The sequence below is a fragment of the Drosophila subpulchrella genome, chromosome 2L (genome assembly GCF_014743375.2).
Source record: "Drosophila subpulchrella strain 33 F10 #4 breed RU33 chromosome 2L, RU_Dsub_v1.1 Primary Assembly, whole genome shotgun sequence".
Taxonomy (NCBI): domain Eukaryota; kingdom Metazoa; phylum Arthropoda; class Insecta; order Diptera; family Drosophilidae; genus Drosophila; species Drosophila subpulchrella.
Genome location: NC_050610.1, coordinates 14,984,523 through 15,003,448, shown reverse-complemented (window position 1 = coordinate 15,003,448; position 18,926 = coordinate 14,984,523). Strand labels below are relative to the sequence as shown.

The window sequence follows — 18,926 nt, the reverse complement described above, 5'->3', positions numbered from 1 at the left end:
TATATATATATATAATATATATATATTTTAAATCTCACATCCCTAACTTCTGTTTTATTTTATTAAATATTTATCTGGAAGATAGGCATTGTAAAAAGGCAGAACCCCCACGATGTTAATGTTTTATGCTTCCCATAGACACAATTTATATTTAAAGTTTAGTTAAAATAATAGGGGTTTTTTATTTAATTTATTAATATGTGAATATTAAATGTACATATGTATGTGCTATGATGAATACTTACTAAATGGCATTTCTATTTACATATGAAAATAATGGAACTTATAGCTACTTAAGTAATTTTCGTTGCGCACTATACAAACAGGAGATTCGTTAAACACAAATTTTAAATAAGTTGTATGCCAAATGAAATACAAACCTAAAGCCTCTTTTGAAACATAAAATTAATAATGGAAAAAATAAAAAACTTTATAATTAGGCGAAATAAATTATGAATCAGATTTCGAAGTACAAAATGCAGTCACTGGCAATTAAATTTGTAGTTAAATGTACAAATAAGTAAACTTAATCCTAAAGTAATCTAACTTATATGGCAGTGAAGGGTTATAAATAACTGGCTCTAAACTCGTTATTGATCACAATACATTTGGAAAAAGTTTTGGTGTGGCGTCAACAGGAACCAGAAGCGCTCGGAAAGCGGTCCGGAATTTCGAAACCGATCTTCAGCTATCATCGCTGGACACGAGGCACTCGCTGAGGAGCACGTTCCTCAGGTCCTCCATGTCGATCCAGTCCCGTCGCTCGTTCCGGATGGACACGTGCCGGATGCAACCCTTGAAGTTCTCCCGCGACATCAGGGATCCACTGGGAGCAGTCTCTGTAAAGGAGATAAGTCCATGTTTGTATCACAAATTCAAAATAAAGTGTTGGTTATATATGAAACTTTGCTTATAAATAAATTATATACCTATTAATACTTTCTAATGTATGTGTCTTATTTAAGAATACTCTTTAAACTTGGTTCACGCAATAATTAAGCTAAATTTGATCTAAGGACCTACCTGGCAGCCCGCCTATATAGAGTGGAGAGCGGGTTTGCACTTTCCCTGCAGTCCTCTGATTTCCCACACTAATCACGGCTGGCAACTGATCGATCCTCAACACAATCTGCTCGCCGTCGTATAGAGCCGAAATATTATGCCATTTGTTGTCACACAAGGCATATTTGGAGGGCAGAGATGATTCCACACGCATTGGCACTCCATTTCCAAGATCGCAGGAGAATATTATCTACCAAAGGAAAAATAAATTAATAAAATATAGATAAAAAGTATTACTTAAAAAGTTCTAACACTTAAGTCAGTTCAACTTACATTGCCATTATACAGTTCTAGCGAAAGGGCTGGGAAACCATTTGGATCAGAGACACTTAACAGTATTCCCGATAGCTCCGAAGTTCTGAATTCCGTTTCCAGATCCAGGTACTTGCCCACGTTAAAGTTTTTCTCTACGGGATTAAGAATTTAAAGTTATATTTTATCCAAGTTGGACCTAGTAGTAACTCACTGTATATGGCATAGGCATCGCCGGGAAAATAGCTGCCCCTCTCCACCGTAGGGAAGCACTGACCCACATTGGAGTGTTTGCCGGGTCGGGCCAGATCCTGGGTGCTGTTGTTGATGCTGACCCTTCGCAGACAGCCCTTGAATGGCTCCAGGCGGACATACATCTCCGATGAGACCTTGACCGGAGACTGTGGCAAACCGCCAACCAGCAGTAACTGCGAGGCGCCTATCTTCTTGGGCAGCTTCATCTGGGCGGAGGTCTTCTGGTCGGTACGCCCAATTTCCACGGACATGGTGACCTTGCGATCCTGGCAGCTAATCGTCACCCGGTGCCACTCGCCATCGTTTAGCTTGGCGGTCAGCTGGAGCTCCTCGCGCCGACGACCTCGCACCACAAGGACCAGCTGTCCGTCCTTGAGAATAAGGGCCACATAGTGTTTGGGCTTCTCCTTACTGCCCGGGGATAAGTACAGCATACCATTGGGATAGAAGGAGCGGAAGTCGAAGGTCAGGTGGAAGTTCCGCTGCCAGAAGTGACGCTCCGGCAATTTCAGCTGGGAATAGCTATAGATGTCGTCCCCGAACTTGAAGGCATTCGGCTCGTAGGAATAGCTGCCGATCTGCAAGAGAGCAATCCTATCATGACCAGGACTATCACTCTTCCTATTGGAACTCAACTCACCCCGACGACTTTGTGTTAGTTTCTGAGCTTTTGCGTTGCGTTCTCAGCGATTATGAGTTATAAAATAAAAACTTTGCCATGATATCGTTTGTTTTGGTTATAAAAATGTTTTATTTAGGTAAATGTGATAACAATTAAATGTCCATGTTGCAGTAAGCAAATGTTAATTGTATGATACATTCATGAAAGCAAAAACGTACACAAAGCGTTGATGAGTGATGTGTATGATATGAGTATGGTGAATCTTAGCAACTAAATTGAGCTTTGAGGCTTAACGAATAGCAAAAAGTCGTATGAAATATATACAAAATTGCAAATGTGTTTAAAAAGATAATTATTAACTAAGAATATGGCTCATTTTAGGTTTTAGTTATCTGTGGACCAGGATGCGCTAGCTTAAAGCTAAATCAGTCTGCCCATAAGAATGAACATATTCTTAACAGGATTTTTGAATAGATAAAATCTCTGTCATAATAATGCTCTAATGGGCCCACTTTCCCAATGCCTTTAATGCAAGAACTGAGGTTATATCTTTGATGATGGTTGGTTATATTAATCCACATGTAGACCACATAGAGTAGCTTGTTTGGTTAGCTTTTGTTTTTGTTTTAGGCGAAATTAGTATACAAATGAGCTTTCTTGAAGCGCAGCGCTTGAAGCTTATAGCGTAGTCGCTTTTGACATAATTGCTTAGCAACTAAAATCCTATAAGAACAAAAAGAAACGTTTAAGTTTAACAGAGTTAGGTAGCCACATATTTACATGCAGTAGATGGACAGTACCCAATAAAATCTTTAATCCCAACCGAACCAATCCAGAAGTAGGAACATTTTATACACTTACCCGCTTGCAGCCCTCAGGCGAGGCTGTAAAACTCTTTCCAATCATGGGTTCCGTTTTCAGCAGGACATCGTACAGTCCTCCTTTGAGACTGCCCATCAAGGGACCATTGCGTCCGATCTGAACATTGGAGAAGGTCAGGGCATCGTTAAAGTTCATGGTTCGATTGTTGAACACCACATCCCGAATGGCTCCTTCTAGGTTAACAAAGGTGGGCGCCAAAGGAGTATAGCTCTCGTGGGGCGGGGCTCCTCCGATATATAGGCCTCCTGCGTCTCGCGGCAGGCTGACCACCGTGGGATTGCCATTCAAGTTGCGGGTCTCCTGCAGCTCATCGTCCACCATTAGTTCCAGCTTGCGACCCGTCTTGATTAGATTGACCACATGGAACTCGCCATCGTTCATCTGACTGAAGTTCGATGACATCTTGACAAAGCTGCGTCCCGAATTGACCCACACATGCAATTGGCCATCCACCAGACTAATGGAGAAGTTGCCCTTGATGTCCTTGGCATCGTAGTCGGCAAGGACCTCAGGCGGATAGGCGGCCAGGAGCAGCAGGCAGTCCGGCTGCAGGGTTCGGAACACCAAAGCCGTATTGGAGCGCTTTCGGAGCGACTGTGATGGCAGCTCCAAGTAGCCATTGCCCGAGAAACCGGCCCTGGAAAGGATTTATATATTAGATAATATTTCTATTACAACTAACGTTTGCTACCGACTTGGTGATCATTTCCTTGCAGGAGGACTCCACGCCATAGATGCTGGAACTCTCCAGAGGATCGTAGGTCTCGCCATTCACCTGGACATCCTTCATGCAGCCCAGGAAGGGATTGTCGGCTCCAGGGGCTTTGGAGGTGCCCGAGGTGAAACCTGTCATAAGAATGAGTAACTATTTAAGCATATTCTATTAGAATAGAGTTCAAAGAATTACCTGGTGGAACACCGCCCAGATAATAGACTGCCTTGGAGAGATCTGGTAGCAGATGAATGTTTACGGGTAGGGTGGGTGCTCCGGAAATAGGTCGATCGTTGTTTACTCGTAGCATTCCATTCTCAGTACTACGCTTGGCAGAGAACTCTCGCGCAGCCTCTATCTTGATCCACTGGCCCACATTGTACTTCTTGGTGGTGTTTATCTCCAGCTTGGACTCGTCGCCATAGTCGATGCGGAACATGATCCTACCCCGGCTCAAAGTTACCGACACCGAGCGGTTCTACAATTATATTTATAATAACATATCATTTGAACTTAACAAATTAGTGGGATACACTTACGTTCTTGTCATCAACCGCCAGGAAGAGCAAGGCATTCTCGTCCAGCGTACGGAAGGTCATCTGCACAGAGAACAGATTCTTGCGAGTGGGTCGCGGTCGGGTCTTCATCAGCTGGGCATAGCCCAGTCCATTGAAATGGCGAGCAGTGGATGAGGCGGAGGACTCCTTAGCCCCTATCATGGATCCCCCGCAGCTGCCCTCGCTGGTCACGAAGTTCCACAGACCCAGCGGCTTGTTGTCCACCTCCACCTGGTGCACCACCACATTGAGTCCCGGTGTGAATTGCCAATCCTTGGATGCAAAACCACCCAGCGATATGCGATCGTTTCGAGACTGATAGAAACGTGTGCGTTCCGTGTCTGTGGATCCAGTGATGGTCACCGGATTGGCCGGAGTTAGCTCACCATAGTTATTCATCCGACGCACCATCAGGCTGCCCAAATTGAGAGTCCTATTGGCCTCCACATGGTACCAAGCGTCATCATACTTGGGATCCCGTGTCTGCACCACCATGGGATGTGTGACGGTGGCTGTTGTGCCTCCAAGATTCCACACCAGGCGCACGTGGCGTTTGTAAAGCTCCAGTGTGATGTGACGTCCTTCGCTGCTCACCAATTGGATCAGCGGAGAACTCTCGAGGTGATTGGACAATGCAAAGCTCATGCGGAGCTTGTTCGAGGTGCTCAAGCCATACGAAGCGGGCAGGTAGGAACGACTGCATTTCGGGCCCAGGGACTCCAGGGAGACATCGATCTGTAAGAGGGATCTTTAATTAAATATATTGTAAAGTGGAAAGTATAATTATATTACCGCTTCTGCCGCATGCCTCGCCTTGGCAATCTGATCTCTGAGGCTCTGCAGCTGCTGGGCCATGCTGTTGTTCCAGACTTCGAACACCTGCTGCTCCTTCTCGGCCTGCTGCTCCAGGTAACTCAGTGATACGTTGGCCAGCCGCAGGTTGGTCTGGGTCAGCGATATGTTCTCCTGAGCCATGCCCAGTTTGATTTCCCAGTCGGGTTCCAGATTGGAGAACGAGTTCCGCATGCTCTGGATAGACTCCTGCATCTCCTTGGCCAATCGCAGTTCGGCTCGCATTTGTTCCCCCGTCCTTTCAGCCAATTCTAGGCCCTCCTTGGCCTGCCGACGGGCTGAACCCTCTGACAGACCCTGCAGTTGTCCGGATATGTTGTTCGTGCGGTGGCCAGAATCGTATATGGTGGCCTTAATGCCCTCCACCTGCTGCTCCTGTCGATGCAGTTTGTCCTTCAGCACATTGGATTTATGCATCTGCTTGAGGGCTTCTTGCTGGAGTTGTCGTGATCTGTCCAGCGAATGCTGGGCTCGAACGATCATGGAGCTGCCATCGGTGGGATAGAGAGTTCGCTGGGCCTCGTACACCCTAACCTTTGCCAAAATCGAAGCTTGTCGAGCATCGTTAATGGCCTTGGTTATGTTACTGTGTGCCGAACTGGCCAGCATGGCAATGCGGGCACCATTCCTGGTGGGCTGGAACTGACGGGCGTATTCATTGGATCGAGCCAGCAGGTGATTGGCATGCTTCTCCGCCTTGGGAAGCCAGTGCTTGCGAACCTCCCTCTGCTGCTCGGATTTCACACCCAGGGTGGTATTTAGTACCAACCTCGAACCATCCAGCTGGTTGAGATGGCCATTGAGCAGGATTTGCCGCTGGAGTGTCAGCCTCACCAAGCCCTCGCCCTGCTCCAGATAGCCCGGATCAAGGTGTTCGGAAATCCGCTGGTTAAGGTCATTCAGCTCCTGGTGAGATTCACCCACATAGACACTCAAGTTGCGTACATGCTCCAGTACATCCTCCGCTTCGCTCTCCACCTCCTGGACGCGATCCACTTGCAGCCGCATGTCCACCACCCGATGATTCGTCTGATTCAAATCCCTCCAGAGCATCTCCAAGCGGGCACTCTCGTCGAACGCAGCATCCGAGGCATTACCCATGGCGTAGAAGTGCCGCCAGGCGCAGTCGTTCGTGCTGCGGATTCCCTGGACCATTTGGTCGTGCTCCCGAATGGCCTGGAGATAGAAACGGGCCTGCTTCAGAGCCGTCGGCAGGCTGAGATGATGGGAACTCTTTCCGTAGCCTCGCAAATCCGACAAGGATTGATGAATCTCCTCGCGGATTGAGCCAACAATGTGCTGTTGGGCCACAGCATCGTCATGCATCGATTTGATGGCAAACTCCCGTTTTCCTATAGTAGCCACTGCTTTGCGGGACTGGAACTTTAGATTTTCGGCATGCGCCTCGAGCTTGAGGATGTCGGCGGAATCGTAATCCTGAAGGCGCCTCTTGGCCTGGCTAAAGTCCCTGTGGCGTTCATTCCAATCATCGTAGGCACTTTCGTATTGTGATAATTTTCGATACGGCGCTGGAATTCCGGTCAGATCCATGTTGTGCATTCCGCGACGCAGCTTGTGACCCACCAGTTCCACATAGTCCAAGAGCAGAAGGGTGCAATTGTCGCAAACTGTCGATAAGAAAAATATAATTAAATGTATTGTCAATATAAGGACAAATTATTTTTGATATTTTTTAGATCTACTTGGCACATTGACTTACTCCTGCATCCGCTATCCACCAAATGGAACCGTTCCGCTTGACACTTGTCGCACTTCAGCCCTGTGACTCCCTCCTTACAGTAGCATCTTCCCGTCTCTGAATCGCAGCCCTCGGCTCGGATACCATCCGGATGGCAATTGCATGGCTGGCAAGTAGTGTTTGGATACCTCATCGGATCTCCGAAATATCCCGCTTGGCACCGCTCACACAATCGTCCTGTGTACCCCGGCTTGCAGACACAACTGACTTCTCCATTCCACACATTGCAGCCCCGGGCAAAGTTCCTGTTGGTCTCCGGACACGGACAGGCTTGACAGCCGTGCGGCGAGTTTGGATCGCCGTAGAATCCCTCGGCACATTGATTACAGTGATCACCGCCACTATTAGCCCGACAGTTCTGCGGAGAAAGACATTTGTGAGATGTTTAAATTGGGTTCAGTTCACATAGTAAGTTTCAGTTACCTGACAGACTCCAGTTTCCCGATCACAATCGCTGCTGCGGCCATTGCAATGGCAGGGAGCTGATCTTCCTATTAGATCCTCAATAAATACACTCTCCACCACGGTGGTGTTCCTCCACCTGTAGAAGGATCTGCCCGGATCCTGGCAAGACAGTCCAGCAAAGCGCTTGGGACATTTACAGCGTTCCACTCCCTTGGCTATTAGATTTGTAGAACCCTTTATATAGATTGCCGCATCCATGTGAACATTCTGGAGGCTGAAAAATAAAAACAAAGGTTTATACATTGGGGAAACCTTTTCATTATCTCGAAAACTTTGATCCAGAATTATCTTTATTAAACGTTTACATTTTGTAAGGTACAACGGTTCAAGATATACTCACACAACTTCATGAAAATCGGAAAAGGCAAAAGCACGAATGAAGATGTGCCGAATATTCTGGAGGGCAGCCATCAGAGTGTTCCGATCCACAGCCTGGCTGGTGTGGTGGTACTTCCAGAAGGACTCGTGCAGTGGTACACGGTGGGTCACATTCAAGGAGTACTCGAACTCCTCGTATTCGTAGAAGTCCAGCAGTAACTTGGAATGGGCGTGCAATTGAACCAGTGGGTACTGACCCAAAACATTTCGCTCCAATGGCTTATGGGCACCCTCGGTGATTAGAGTGAAGTAGAGAAAGCCACCATAGCTGCTTGTCCGATCTCCGTAAAACTGAGGTGGCAGTTGGAAGTAGAGAGGATGGTAAAAATGTCCATATGCTCCGATGGAGACATTCCCCGTGGATTTGGGCACTAAGCTCAGATCATTCATGCGCTGAATCTCAGCATCCTCCCGGTGAAAACCACTGCCCTCCATCTGGACCACCACTATGTACTCGTAATCCGTGCTGGGTACGTTCTGCGGTCTTATCTGCTGGATGCTGAGATTCCGGGACTCGGGCATTCGAATGTGACCCCAGGACAGATCACTCTGCTCGCACTCGCCGGATCGTCCGAAGCAGAAGCAGCGGGTACAGCCTTCGGGATTAAGGGCCGATAGTCCAAAGGTGCTTTGCATGCAGGTGTCGCATTTGAGACCCACCACTAGAGACTTGCACGGACACTGACCGTTCGAGTCACAGGCAATGGATCCATCCGATTGGGTGAAGGATCCCTCTGGATCGCAGCCACATCGCCGACACTCCGGATAGCCAAAGTAACCCACGGAGCAGGTGTTGCAGTTCCTGCCCGCATATCCCTCACGGCACTGGCACTGTCCATCGCTGGTGGCACACTGCTGACCAATGGAGCCGATGTGATCGCACTCGCATTCCCGGCAACCCCGTCGTGCCTGCCAGCCCCAAGTGCCCGGAACACATTGTCCACACCCCAGGCCACGGGTGAACTTGGGGCAGATGCAGCGGCCATTGTGCGGATCGCACACCTGACCCTCTGACCTGCATGCCGAGCAGCGCTGGCAACCTTCGGTGCTGAAGCCATAAAAGCCCTCCGTGCACTCGTTGCAGTGCTGACCTCCGACCCCGATCTTGCAGTCGCACTGACCCGTCCACGGGTTGCACTCGTGTCCCCGGGAACCGTGGGGATCGCAGCGACAATCCCGGCATCCCTCACCCGCGGTGAGGTTCCAGTGACCCGCTCGGCACTTGTCGCACCTCCTTCCAGTGACATTTTCCAGACAGGCGCATTGTCCAGTTCGCTTGTCACAGTCCGAAGATAGGGATCCCACACTGCTGCAGTGACATTCTGAAAGAAAAAAAGATACATTTCTTATTATTCAGAGTTATTAGAACATATAAACTTAAATATATTAAGGTCCATATTTCAATAACATTTAATCGAGATCTTCTAAGTAAATTTTAAATTATTTATTTCTCTAAAATAGAGATATAATCAATGAATCAATATCGATGTTGGACAGTACCAATTAATCACGTTCCTGTGAGCTTTCCCCGTCTTGGGTTACTGGGCCACAACTACGTCACTGTCAGTGGCAGCCAGCTAACTGCACCTAAACAGCCACCAAGTGGTGCGCGGAGACCCACTAGATCGAACCACTAGACCCACCAGACCCGCTAGCCAGTTGGTGGGTTTGTGGGTTGCGCGTAGGCAGCGCCTCAAAATCCGCCCACATTTGCATTGGGTTTCCTATTCGGGCGACAAACGACAAATGCGACGACGGACCAGCGGACGTTGGACCCCGAAAAAAAAAAAACTGTGGGAGACGACGACGTCGGAACAAGCCAGACAAGTCTGCCAAGCACATGAGTATGTGGACAGGCAGGAGGTATATACGAAAATAAATTCATTCATAAATCCGGTAAAACCAACGCAAAAACACTTTTCAAATTGATTGCACGATCTGTACAGAAAAAATAAAGCTAAAATATGGGCAAAAAGTGCATGCAAAATTGGATGAGAATTGGGATACTGAAATACCGAAAAATTATTGCTCTTTTTTGATATAATAAATAAGAAATGGAAACTTTACTTTAAGAACTACCTAAGTAATGGTTCAATGACAAAAATGACAAAAATAAGGATATCGATAAGGTATGTTATGATGTTTTTGTTTTGTACTTTTGATAATATTGTAATAAAATTATAAAATGTTGAATGCAATGCTGATTGGCAACAGACTTTTACCAATCCTAGGGTATCCCCAATGTAAGTATGGAAATATGAACAAGCTTAGCACGCGACACGATAGGATAGGTGATAGTAGATCCACTCAAAAGCTGCTTCGTAGTCTCTGAAGATTTTTTTTTTGGGGCGGGGGGGAGAAGGAAGCTGCGCCTTAAGGCACTTGGCATATGGCTGGGACTTGAAGACTCAAGACTGACTATAGTGCAGCTGTCAAGTGCTTGGCAGCTCGGTTCGTTCGGGGGATTTGCATTTTCATGAATGAAATGAGTGGCGAGAGAAAGGCCTACGAGTCGACTCCTTCAGACGGAGCCACCAATAAAAAGTTCAATCAACTGACGCCATTCAGATGTTTCGCCTGGGCAAATGATGTCATTAAAGTTAACAATGGGAATCACGACTCTTCGCCTGCTCCTCGATCGTTTTTGGCCTTATGCTGGCTGCTTTAGTTGAAAATGCGTTTGTCATGCCACAACAGTTTGAGAGTCACTTGCACACCCACTGGAGATTTATTGCGTGGGTCTTGAGTCTGTTTCTTCTGGTCGTTAGGTTGTTAGTCTCTCTCTCGGGCCTTTGGTTTTATTGACAATTTTGTTTTCTTTGATTTTTTATTAATGAGCACGTTTTGTTTGTTTTCTGTTTTTGTTTTTCCCCTTCAGTTATATCTCGCTTTTCTGGCTGCCGATCGCCAGACTGGTCCGGTGGTCAGGGATCTCGAGTGTGGGCCGTCTTAAGAGTACTTCCGTTCGTTTAACGGTCTTCGACTTGAATGTGCGTAAAATTTAGGGTTCCACTTCACATTTGCATGGGCGGTATAGTTGGGGATTGATAGATTGCCATTTGCCTTGTCTGCTGGGAATGGCATGAAAAATTGGCGGTTGATTAAGACTTATCCCTTTTTTATGTTTTATGTACGTATCTAATCTTCTAAGCACCAAATCAAGCTACAACCATTAGTCTCACTTCAATTGCGGCCTTGGGGCTTGTCATTTCCACTGCACAACATGGCTTATACACAATGCGACTACCAATAACCAAGCTGTCTGGTCATTCAACGCGGTCACAAATCAAATGCATTGCAATAAATTAACAATCAAATACTAATAATTCTGAAAATACCAATGAATTGACAGTTTAATTGCAAAGTCTCTTGCTTTTGAGCGCTACCAAAAATAATAGACTGGACGAATTGCAGAAAAATGCAAGAGCTCTAAGCTCACTTGTTGAGCTTCAATTTGGAGCACGTGTTTTGCGGGCCACATACCTTATGTTAGACTCGACACGACAAAATATTGATTAAATGATTTATGGGTAAGCTCACTGCACTCTAGGACACCATTTCGTATGCGTAATGCATGCTAGCAATGAAAAGTTATAAAAAACACTGATGGATGGCAATCAATTATCATTAATCTTATATAGACGTAAGAGGGATACAAAAAATTTTTAAATGATTTTTAAAGTGAGAAGTCTTTAAGTATTTTCTAAACATATTTCCAATTTCAACCTATTATGAAGATATATAATATATGTTAAAAATGAAATACTAATAAATACTGTTAAGTTTCCCAGTTTCCCAAAAGAGCATATCAATAAAAGATTGAATTAAAGATTGAATTTCGATACTTCCACAAGTAATCAAGCCGCAATTAAGCGTCTGTAGGCAACTGCGATAAAATCTGTTGGCAACACGCTGGCTGACTGACTGCATAAATAAGTGAATCAATAAACGAATGAGTGAGTGAATGAATGGCATTCAATTGAATGATTGACTCACTGACCAACTGACTGACTTGCCGACGACTTCTATATATATAAAATGACATTTAAACTGTCGAAAATGATGGATACAAATGCGGTTAGTTGGCTTTTGTTTGGCTTGTTAGCCGCCCACTGTTGACCCACATTTAAAACGAAGGAGAGAGTAATTGGAGTGTGGGATGGGGGAGGACCACCCGGCTGATGTCTGCCTCCTAACAGCCGTTCCGAATTTCGTCGATTTTTTCCTGCTCTTTTTTAGCCTTAGTTAATTAACCCGTTTGCATAAATTTTCGGTGCGGGCCACCAACAAAATCCCGAACCAGTTCTACTCCTCGGCGGAACGGACCGGCTGTCGGGACATTATTTATGCTTTCTTTGATCGAACTCGGCCCGGCACGTCATAATAGTCCCAGTCCCAGCCGCTCAGCCTCCAACTCAATTGTTTTCGTGCCCGTCGTAAATTAATCGAGTATTAAGTTGGCCAGGAAATTGGGTTTGACTCCTCACTGGCCACGTTCTGGCCACCAACTTCTCGGTAATGACGGGGTGTATTTGAGAAAATAATAGAAAAAATTAATTATAGCATTTTGTTTGTTATAATAAATGGTTTCCGAGTGTCTGGCTCTTGGTGTTTGGATCAGCGGCGCCCGATAAGTGGCGGCGTCTATTAAAGTGGCCACATTAGGCCCGATCGCGTATGCAATTTATAAATATCTGAGCCGTGTTGGCTTTGTTGACTTCATTGCGAATCGAGTTGGCCAGATGGGGAAATCGTGTTGCAGATTATTGCGGCTGGCAAGTGTGATTATTATATCGTTTAGCCAAATGAACGGAAACGGAAGTTTTATTGATTGAGATATAAAATTGTATTCAAGATTGCTATCTTTAAAGTCCTATTGCTTCATTAAGAAAATATATGTTTACGGATCGATCAAAGTAGCGGAAGAACTGTTAATAAATCTTCAAAGTTAAATAACACTAAAAGATTTTGAAAATATTCTTGTAATAAAAAGTTTTTGTTAAGCAATTCAAAAAGCTAACAACCATATTAAAACCATGTGGGCGCTAAAAATTCTTTATGGCTCACTCCAAACATCCTTTTATCATTTCCATATAAACAATCGTCTAGCCCAAAAAAATGGCATCCAAAAAACTTAAGAGACTACCGACAGAAAAAGCAATAAATTGAAACAAAATAAATAAAATCACTTGAGGCGCACGATTGCAAAGTGTTTGCGCAAATAATTTGCTAGCATTTCCGAACGAAGACACTTCAAATGATGTGCCGAAAGCAGATTTGAATTTTTAACTCAAAACTAATGTGCATAAATTGACACGCACAGCTAAAAATAAAAAAATAGTGACAAAGCCGAAATGAATATGCTCTTTCATATATGTTTGTAAAATAATATTTTCAAAATTCTAAATTCGTAAAAATAAAATATAATCAGATACCAAGTATTTTTGGCAATAGTATTCAATACTTCTTGAATACCCTGAAGCCTGAAAAGCCGCCAACGCCTCATTCGAACTAAAATATATATCTCAAATTGGTGCTTCCAAGGGGGGTGCGCCTGAAATTTGGCTCGCAGATCGGTTTTCATAGCCATGCGAATGTGACATTTGCAACATGTTTTTCATATTTTTCATATCCAAGTTGGTGCTGCTGTGCCTATAGCGAAACCACCACTGCAATCCATTTCGTCTGGGACTTGTTATTTATGTTTCCTGCAGTTGCAAAAACGTTTTCGTTTTTGCTGCTTGTAATTTACAATATTTTCGGCGGCTTGCTCATTAGTCAATGACATGCTGAAAATGGCGAGAAATATTTTTGGCACATTTAAATGCAAATTAATGTGCCATTCATTTGAGGTAACTCCAATCTATCATGCAGCGTATAGTTTGACAAGCATTGGCAAAGGTCACAGCATTTCGGATTGACGACCGCCTCTACATTTTGGTGGATTGCAAAATCTCGAGTGTGAGCAGAGAAAAACCTACATGTGGGTAATACCAAAGTTTATGGTATGGAAAATTGAGCCCGCATATGCAAATTTGCATATGGGGATTAAATATGTGCAAGCGCATAAATGTTATGGCCACTTGCCACTTGTCTTAAAAGCCCCCCTCATGACCGCAAAAAACAAATGCAGCTGGTGACTTGAGTAAGAAATTAAAAAGGCGTAAAATGGAATAAACATTTTTCGGACTGTTCGGTAGTCCCACATTTAAACTTTATCGGAAGACAGAAATTCGAGGCCGTTAGGATAAGCTATAACGATGAATAAATAATAAAAGCGATTAAACATCAATGAATATGAGTTCCAGATTTCCCGGGGTGTTTTTCAATCGCACATCGTAAATGAATCGTAAAGAAGCGATTCGAATGGTTGCCTCTTTCTAACAACTTTCACACTCCAGATTTGCAATTCGCATCTGCTCCAACCGCTTCTCACGTATTTAGCCGAACTATCTCCACATGCCATAAAAACGTCAAATTGAATTTTATTTCAATTAACAAAACTATTTGCCGCCCCTTGGACTCCTCTGATCAAAATAAAACTAGGTACTCGTACATTCAATGAATTTGGCACGCTATCGAGTATTTTTTTTTGGTTTTGGCCAGCAGCATTTTCAATTTAGCCACACAATTCCCACAAAGGAGTCTGGACTTTCAGTGCGGCTTACGTATTTGATGGCTATTGCTTTTAAAATTAGAGATACATGTGACTAATAAAGATAGGGATTAGTTCGGCAGGCCTTCCGTATGAGGGTGTTTCAAGTGCGGGCCTTAAAAGTTAATTAAAAATAGCCGAAAGTGCAGCCCAGTTGTAATTAAAATCCAACTGCAATTAGCCAAAAACACATTTATGTAGCCACAGTCTTTTTTGATTACTTGTTTTTGGAAGGGGCGGAAACCTCTATGTTAAAGTTGTGTAATTAAAAAGATTGTATTAATGTTCAAAATGTTAACTATTGTTCGCTCATTTTGGAAACGGTGATTAAGTAGTTTCTTTAAATAGACGCATAAAAAATAAATGATGGTCGTTTTTAAAATATGTACCTAGTTATAAAAATAATTAGTTTTTTAAAGTAATGACAGTAAAAAATAATTTGTTTCCATATAGTTTAACAGTCACAAACTTGAAAATTATAGAATTTATACCTTTGGGTAGCTATTAAATCCAATTAATTTGGATCATTTAATCTTTTCTTTCAAGTAGAAATATTTTAGCTAATTTTAGACTTAAAAATCATTTAAAAAATCGAACTTCGTTACACATTGCAGTCGATGCTTTTCTAGGCATATGTTAGAAATCACATACCAAAAAAATAATATATGGGTACCTAATCTCAAGCAAGGGTATTAATAGGTTTCTGCAAATATGTTTTGTATCGTTTGGATTACTGTTCATATTTTGACACCGTGTGTCATGTAACAGTAACTGGCCTCAGTTTAATGCCGGTTTTGGTGTTGGTGTTGAAGTTGAATCTGATGCTGTTTCGCCGGCCTGTGGAAACACACACGCCTATGGACACTCCCACATACTGGGGCTGACATACAGGTAACTTTGCATGTCCCATGTACCCATGCGAACCGCCCCAGACAGCCAGGCAGCCCAGAGATCCGGACACCGAAGAGACGGTGAACACACCCATTTCCAGTGCTCTGGGCAGGAGGATGGAGCATGGATGAGGGGCAGGAGAAGGAGCCGGAGCAGAAGGGGCCAATTCGGGGCAGGAGCAGTCAAGCGATCTCGACCAAGTGACAGGAAATGCAATTTGAGTGCGCTAAACTTTTGACTGCGTTTAGCTTTTGATAGGCGAAAGTACACAAGTCTATTGGGAGTAATACACATGTGATTTTCGGTTTCAGTTCTCCTTTTCTGCCTCATTTTTTTTTGGTGCTTGTGGGTGTTGCCGCTTTGGTGGGCGTAATCCAAGTGAAATATCTTTGATTTTAATTGGAATTGCTTAATTAAGCGCGCAAAATTTGTTTCATGCCATTAGAAGCGGTAACCGAAGTTGATTGAGGTCAGAGTTGGAAGGGTGGGGGAAATATCTCGAGACAATTAGGTCGGAAGTTAGGTCTTGAGTATCATTTTTTATCCTAGGAATTTAAGCACAAATATGGCGAAACCCCAATTCAATTAAAATGATATGTTAGAATAACTTCTTCTCAAAGTAAATCGTATCTTGTTCTTAACATTTTTTTTAATGGAAATACGTTTCTGAAATTTAAGAAAAATCGTAAGTTGTTTTTATAATCCTTAAGCCATCCTGAGATCCATTTGGATGGGCACATGTCGCCTTCAGTCTCCAGATTTCCACAGACTGTCACTTTCTCCGAGCTTCAGCGTCCCTAATACTCCCCTCGTCCATCTTATATGGTGAATCTCCCTCTAGTTCCCTCTGGGTTGGTTTTCAGCAAACTCAAGCACATGTTGTGTGCCAACTTCTTGCCTGCTTCAGATGGGAGAAAAAGTTGCCGTATCATTTAAACCGACGCTTCGTTGTTTACGCATCGGCACAAACAATAACAGAGGCACAGACAGATACAGATACAGATTCAGATACTGAAACGGCAACGGCAACAAAATCATTTGAAGTGCATAGATCAAAGTGACCGAAGAGGCGCCAAGGCAGGAGTGTTGATACTGCGGGATTTCTCCATTGGTTATTCGGTTTTTTTTGTTGTTTTTTTGGACCTGGTCTGTCGTTTCTGACCTCAGACAACCTGGCACACGTTGTGGGAGATTTGTTTTCCAACCGAAACTGCCAAATAAATATGAAAAACGTGACTTTAAGCTGAAGTCTGGAAATACTCCACAGACTTTTGAACTCGTAAACTACATTTTTAAACAGAGGTGCCCCATGAAAAGATTAAATAGTGAAATTTACCCATGCCACTTTTTAATTTTCTCTCTGATTAACCTCGATTCCCGTTTGAGAAACCACAAAAGGCAGCTGCCCTGGGTTTCGTATTTCCGGTCTGTAATCTAGCTTTTAACTGGAAACTGATTTATTGTCTTTTCACTCTTTGTATAGTTCACTAATTAGACATATAATTAACATTTTACGATAAATCAAGCTTTAAATAGTTAAAAGCATTTCAATATAAATTTGGATTTTATTTTTCTCGGTTGCAACACCTTTATAAACATTTTCGCTGAGATATTTATGAGTCTTTGCCGTTGCAAAATTAATGCTTAATTTAAGCGTCAGAAAAATAATTTGCCTGCATTTTTTCGATTTACTCAGCCGTTGGCAAGGCGGCCAAAAAAAGCATGAAACAAGTTCCCATAATCAGATTTAATGAAAATTGAATAATAAATATTATCAGGCGTGCAATCGGCTAAAAAAAATGTCCGAAACTGCCGTAATATTTTGCTTCAATGTTTTTAACACCCAGAAGCTGGCTACCCAAAAATATGGGATTTAATGTTTTTTATGAGTTAGATGAATGCTAGGAGATAAAATTTTAAATTATTTTTGTCTGAGGCTATTGAACTTGGCTTTTTGCCATTTAAGTTTTGTTTTGTTTTTTTTGAAATGCTATGAGAACTGATTGTGGGAGGCATATTTTTTGGTAATTAATCAAGTTTCGTGGGATTTCTTATGCTTTACATATTTTTTTTTGTGTACCAGTCATATTTTTGTAAATGCAAAATAGAGTAAGTAAAATGGTTTCCAATCTCGGGTTTCACAACACTAAGGTTCAGGTACCACACACAAACAAATGGCCCTCGACCAATTGAACTTTGATCCATAAATTTCAACAAATTCAACTGCCGTAGGCTTCAAAGTTTGTGAGCAAAGGCAGCTTAATGTCGAGCTGAAATTGCGTCTGAGCCGACAAGATTGACACTTGCATTTGTCATTCGGCTCATTTGCTTGTTTGTTGTTAGGGTTTGTTTATCCGTCCATTTGCTTGGCTAACAACAAGTTTTGTTACAGTATTTCTCTAGCTCCGAAACTAACCTCTTTCCCTGGCCACCCCTTGAATTTTCTTTGTTTTTTCCTGTTTTCTGTTTATGTTTTTTGGTGGTTATTTTGTGTCTGTGATTTTGGGCTTTATGTGCAATTAGCGAGCGCATTGTTTGTTTGTTTTGTGTGGCACGTTTCATTGTAATTAAAAAATCGCCTTTTTGCCCGCGACATGTTTTGTGTGCGGTAAGATTTGACTTGGCCAGTTCCATGATCTCCTGCGATGTATGTAGGTGTTTCAGTCTGTCCCCCAATTTCCATCGCAGTCTTTCTGTCTTTTGAGTCGCGCTAGAAGATCTAAGACTCTGGAAATGTCAATATTTGCTGCTGCTAACCAGCCAGTTGATTTTTGTTTTGTTTTTACCTTTGCTTGCTCGTTCATGCCTTTATGTTAATGACTATGTGAGATTTTGATGCGGTTTTCATTCCTCTACTGGGAGTCTGGGTGTTCTGTGGCAAACCACTGAACGGAGAATTATCTAGGTCATAAAAGTTAAACGTTCCCGTTTATGTGGAATATATAACAGACCATATCTAAATTTTAGTACTTATCAATGTTCCCCTTTCCTAAACTTTCAGGGTTTTAATGTGGCTAGAGCTTTACAAATTACAAAACCAATATTTATATTAACTAGTTTACAAAATAATATTTTAAAACTATTTTCTCAACACTGCCTAGGGAAATAATATGAACCTCCTTATGTTGATCACTACTGAAATTCAAATTTCAGGCGCAAAGCTGTTACCGGTCTAACAATGCAAAGCTATAATAAATGAAATAAAATATATCTTACCAAGGATTTTTTAGTAAGAATTATTTGGTTCGATTTTTTTTTTGTCAGATTTTTCGCCGTTTTTTGAAGTAACTTTAAGCCTAACAAATCACACAAATAATATTAATAAAACAAACTGTCTTAAACAAAAGCTATTATTATAAATTATGTTTCGATAGTAAATTTATTCAAACCAATCACAAATTTGCACAGCCTAAACAAGAGATCGATAAAATGCCATATATTTTAAAGCAATATAATATCAGTTGATTGATTAATCTGCATCAGCTTCATGGCATTCAAGGCTTGAATAAATCATTCATAACCGAGGGAATAATTGATGAACCCTCAATTCACATGCAAGTCGAAAATTTGCATAGTTCGCTGGG

At 42.9% G+C, this 18,926-nt stretch overlaps 1 protein-coding gene across 3 annotated transcripts in view; it reads right to left on the bottom strand.

Moving 5' to 3' along the window:
• Positions 1–180: 180 nt before the first annotated feature.
• LOC119546396 (laminin subunit alpha-1) overlaps positions 181–18,926 on the bottom strand; it is a 70,090-nt gene continuing 51,344 nt past the window's right edge. For 2 of the 3 annotated variants that reach the window (XM_037852641.1, XM_037852643.1), the window contains 12 exons: positions 7,759–9,118; positions 7,377–7,632; positions 6,915–7,311; positions 5,135–6,822; positions 4,325–5,077; positions 3,981–4,263; positions 3,769–3,919; positions 3,053–3,710; positions 1,529–2,147; positions 1,336–1,469; positions 1,024–1,252; positions 181–839 (listed from right to left, as the gene is read on the bottom strand). In XM_037852641.1, the coding sequence (XP_037708569.1) occupies positions 685–839; positions 1,024–1,252; positions 1,336–1,469; positions 1,529–2,147; positions 3,053–3,710; positions 3,769–3,919; positions 3,981–4,263; positions 4,325–5,077; positions 5,135–6,822; positions 6,915–7,311; positions 7,377–7,632; positions 7,759–9,118 (6,683 nt within the window). In that variant the 3' untranslated portion in view covers positions 181–684. Of the gene's footprint in view, positions 840–1,023; positions 1,253–1,335; positions 1,470–1,528; positions 2,915–3,052; positions 3,711–3,768; positions 3,920–3,980; positions 4,264–4,324; positions 5,078–5,134; positions 6,823–6,914; positions 7,312–7,376; positions 7,633–7,758; positions 9,119–18,926 lie in introns of those variants that run through there. The other variant, XM_037852642.1, reaches the window with a different exon arrangement.